Below are 4,686 nucleotides of genomic sequence, written 5' to 3'. Positions count from 1 at the left end.
TAAAGAAGAAACAATAGCTTTGTGATGCAAAAATATAGTAAAAAACATAACACCATCTGAGAGGGTGCACTTTCCAGCCAGCAGGCAGGGAGAACAATATAAGAAGATAATAATCTCTTCTTGCTCTCTCCCATAATGCACTGGGTGTATTGGCATCAGGGATGGCCATTTACAAAACATTGTTGGTGAACAGTTGATGTCAGATTGTTTTGCCATTGATGGAAGAGACCCCCCAAACGTGTTTTTTTTTTTACTTAATGCCATATATACAGTATATATATATATATATATATATATATACACACACACACACACTTATAGTGTCTGTTTACTGAAATGCCACCTAAAGTCAGATACCCAAGCCTAATATGTGACACATTTGGATGCCAAGGCTGATTTTACTATTTCTGTATTTTGAACCTGTTAGCAATTATCAAGCACATCATATGGTGCTACTGTAATATATTCATATAATCTTTATTAAAATAAGTTTTTCAAAAAGATATTTTGTTTACTTTTCACAGGCTATTGTTTAGTTCCTACTGAAGGGATAGTGTACATAGTGTACCAACCAGGAAAATAACCCCCACACACACACACACACTGATTTATATTATTAAGAAAACTCGTTATTAGTATCCTGTATAATATTTACTTGCAGTTCTGTTTGCCTTTATTTCATTTCTAACTGAGTGGTACTTTCAATCACATGCTAAATATTTTTTTTAATGACAAGTATCATATTTTTTATTGATAGAGTTTTGTATTTATGCCAAAAATTTGTCCAGATTTCAAAGTGAAACCAACCTCTGATGGAAGAGACGCATCCAAGAAGGTTAGAATAGGGTAAGATTTAAGATGATGTATTAGTATAACTCATCATAGCAACCAATCAGAAATGAGCTTTTAGCAGTTAATGCTGTCAGGCTACTAAAGCAAGCAAGTAAAAACTGTAAACTTCCAAATGTTTTATATTTTTCTTTCAAATATCAAAGGATAATGAAACAAAGTTGCGCTATTGCTCTTTTCTTTCTTCACCGATTAATCGCTATGGGTAAAATCATTTGTTCTACTTGCTACATTTTATTAAAGATGTCATATAATATTTTCCTGTATTAAACATATAAGCAGAAAATAAGAAAAAAAGATCAACTGTAAGCCAAGGCATATTTAGGGGGGAATTCAATTAGGCACGGTAATGCGATAACTTAACGCTTGTTCTTGTAGCCCCTAGTCCCGCTTCTTCCTATGGTAAGGAATTTGGGAGAATGCCAAGAGGATCCCTCCGCTGCCTCCCCGGTGGGGCTTAGCGCTACTAATCGCGGGGACAGCTGCTTTTCAGAGCAGCTGTACCCGCACCGGAGCAATGAGAAATTGCTCTGGTGATAAGTATACCCCGCGGCAATAGGCCCCTCTGTGCATATTTGTTAGACACCAATAGATGCTGGCAATAAGAGATCACATTGTTAGCACAATAACAAACAAACCAAAGCACCGTTACTATAAGTAATAGCTATATTTTAGAAATGCACCGTTAAAGAGAATGTACAAATATTTTTCTTAAATGTAACAAAAATCAGTATTTCTAGAAATCACCATTTTCACTCAGGTTTCCTCTCTGGTAATATTAGACATTCAGAGACATTTTGCTTTTCTCAAAAGGTACAAACAGTACAATATAAAGCATTGCACTAGAAATCACAAAGCAACTTGTTATCACAGAGCAGTACCTACTGACCTGGATAGGGTAATATAGCATGCAAGTCTGTATAAGAGCAATATGCAGTATATTGTGCCTTACGAGGGACAAGCACGTAGCAGATGGGTCTAGTTGGGTCACCTCTCCTTAACTCTGGTTTTCTCTCTCAAACATACTGTTTTTCTTTTGTGTTAGAATTGCTATATCTATGCATATAAATGTACAACAATACACTTTATGCTAATATTGCATTAGTACGGCCATTTTTCCTAAATCCACATACATTACCAATGACTGCTCATTTTTTTTTTACCGTAATGCATTACATGCTACTGGTATAATTAGAAGTCCACTTCCAGTTCTACAGACAACTTTTTCTCTGTCTATAATTTGTGCAGTTTGGCTGCTTGTTGTCATTTTGGATTTTCCTCAGACAGCTGAAGAACATCACACTTCAGGCCACAAAATGGAAAAGCCAGACTGCAAATTTCTTCCCAGCAGTCATTTTCTGCATCATACCCAACAATATTGTGTGTTGCCACCTCCTGAGAGTCTTGCCATTTCTTGCCTCCGAGAAGAAGCACAGTTTGCTCCACCACCACTAAACCGTAGGAAAACCGGTCAAAGGTCATTGGTCTCAAACGGGTCCATTGATTGTGTAATGGATCATATTTTTCTATATCGGAAAATGGTTCATAAATTCCTAAAAATGTGAATATTGCATCATTTACAGTAGCCATCTGGTGTCCAAACCTTGAGATTGTCATAGGAGCTTGTTTTTTCCATTGTCCCTCCAGCTTATTAAAAGAATAGACATCTTTAATGCTGTTCACTTGGCCAGCAAGCTTACCTCCTGAAATATAAATGATATTATTGTGAACTGCACTGGCTTGGCCATGTATTTTGAAAGGGAGCTCCTTAGACTTTGCCCAAGTATCTCTGTTGATGTCATAGAACTCGACTGATGAATGTATAGATTGCTGACTGTCTCTACCACCAACAGCAAATATGTAATTGTCTACAACACAACAGGAAAACTGCGCTCTTTTTTCTAGCATGCCACTGACTTGCATCCACTGATTAAATCTCGGGTCAAAGCGAAAAACAATATTTGTGGCTGTCAAGCCGTTGCTGCTTGAGTTGCCTTCCAAACATTCGGGAGTCTCTCCTCCAACTACATATAGAAAGTTACCGATTACACACGTACAGTGATGTTGAACTTTCAGCTTTAGATTTGTTATCATTTGCCACTTATGAGTGTAGACATCAAAGCCTAGAACATTTTCTACTAGCTCTCCATTAGCAGTTCCTCCTACAAGTACGATCCATGCCTTTCGGTTGCGTTGGGTGCTGTGCTTCTCTTGTACAAGAGGTTGCTTTGAAGGGAAGGAATGATAGTTTATTGCTTTTATGATTAGACTTTTTATTGATGGTGTTAGAGGAACCGCAGACTGAGTATAGAGTTTCCTGAGAGTGTCTAAAGGTAACAATCCAAAACGAACATTTTTAAAAAGTACCCCAGCATGTAGGAGCCTGGATCTGTCATACTGTAGCCACTTTAGGACTAAACCTAACAAGAGTTGTTCATTTACCTTCGGGATATCATCAGATTTTATCAAGTTAATCATTGACTTTGCATTTAACTCCAGGAGCTCGGTTCCTTCTATATCCCCTTGCAATAACTCCCAAAGATTATGGTTAATGTATTTCTCTGTTTTTTCTAAAGCATCTGATAGATAATACTTTGATGCAATATTGGCAGAGAAGCAACAATTTTCAAAGTCACAACTATTGATTAGGAACTTACTACACAGTGGTATTGCGTCCGTCACCTGCAAATAGGTTGCAGCTTCCAATGTGTCCTCCAAAGTGTTCATAGAAAGGGACAACCAGGATGTGTATATAAAATCCAGTATGTTTTGCAGACCAGTGGCTGAGATGACTTTAAGATGGATGACTGTAGCCTTGGACTCCTTAGTGTAGTCTTTAAACATTGCCCTAAAGTAGTCACTTGAGCAAGCCAACAGTGACTTGTGTGCAGGGAACTCATGTCCATCCACTACTAGAGACACATCACACAAGTGTCCCTGAGACCTAAGCACCTGGTACTGAGTAAACACCAGGCCACGATGAGACTTGCAGAAAGCCAAAAAATAACTCATGATGCATAATGATTGCAATCAATCTAAAAATATGTGCAGCAGTCACTCCTTGTACTTGGAAATCTCTGTGCAGTTTGCTAAATTATTTAGCAGTGCAATATCTCCAACAGTAGGCTATAAGTCTTTTCTCTCACCTTCTCCAGTGCAGTGCTTGATGAGCAATAAGGTGCCTTATTGTTACAATCTCAGAGACCGCTTGTGACTTGCATAGACTAAACAGCAAACTGTCTCCATCCTGTCAGCGATCATAGAACTTGCTTCACAGACGTGACGGTCTGACATCTGCTTCTAAGTTTACAAAGTTGTATAGCACCAAAGAATCTTGTTTGCAGATGACCCTTTGTCACTTCTATTGAGTGCATTTGTTTAAAGATCAAATCAACAGCCGCTGATTACAGTCGGACTTACCAAATTTAGAAGACTATAGTAAATATCCTGATTAGTCACCGCTTTGGCTCGACATGTGTGTCTTGGGTGAATGATATCATCATAACTCATAGCTACAGGAATAGAATACAAACACAAGACAACGTTACATAACTTTCCGAGATCAGAGCTGTAGCTGAAAGGGGACAGACTTGTTTATGAAACAAAGACAGCAGCTAATTTGAATATCCTGAACCTTTGTTTATAGGTATGCAATCTATGCATCATGATATTGAAAATATATATTTTTTATATATATATATATATATATTTGCAATGTGCATATATTTTTTTTAAATATAATCTGGATTAACAATTATGCAGGTACAGTATGTAACGTAAAGGGGGAGAGGGCATGGACTGCACACCCTATTTTAAACATAATAAGAGGTGCTTCCA

The 4,686-nt window shown here is 37.6% G+C and overlaps 1 protein-coding gene across 1 annotated transcript; it reads right to left on the bottom strand.

Annotated features, from left to right (window-relative positions):
* Nucleotides 1–948: 948 nt before the first annotated feature.
* Nucleotides 949–4,272, bottom strand: KLHL34 (kelch like family member 34). Its single transcript, XM_088451502.1, has one exon. The coding sequence runs from the start codon at nt 3,859–3,861 to the stop codon at nt 2,113–2,115; it is 1,749 nt and encodes a 582-aa protein (XP_088307628.1). The 5' UTR covers nt 3,862–4,272; the 3' UTR covers nt 949–2,112.
* Nucleotides 4,273–4,686: the final 414 nt, after the last annotated feature.

This window comes from Taudactylus pleione, unplaced genomic scaffold (assembly GCF_031769625.1).
Source record: "Taudactylus pleione unplaced genomic scaffold, aTauple2 ptg000026l, whole genome shotgun sequence".
Classification (NCBI taxonomy): Eukaryota; Metazoa; Chordata; class Amphibia; order Anura; family Myobatrachidae; genus Taudactylus; species Taudactylus pleione.
The sequence above is the reverse complement of the archived record's forward strand: the minus strand, read 5'-3'. Positions and strand labels throughout refer to the sequence as shown.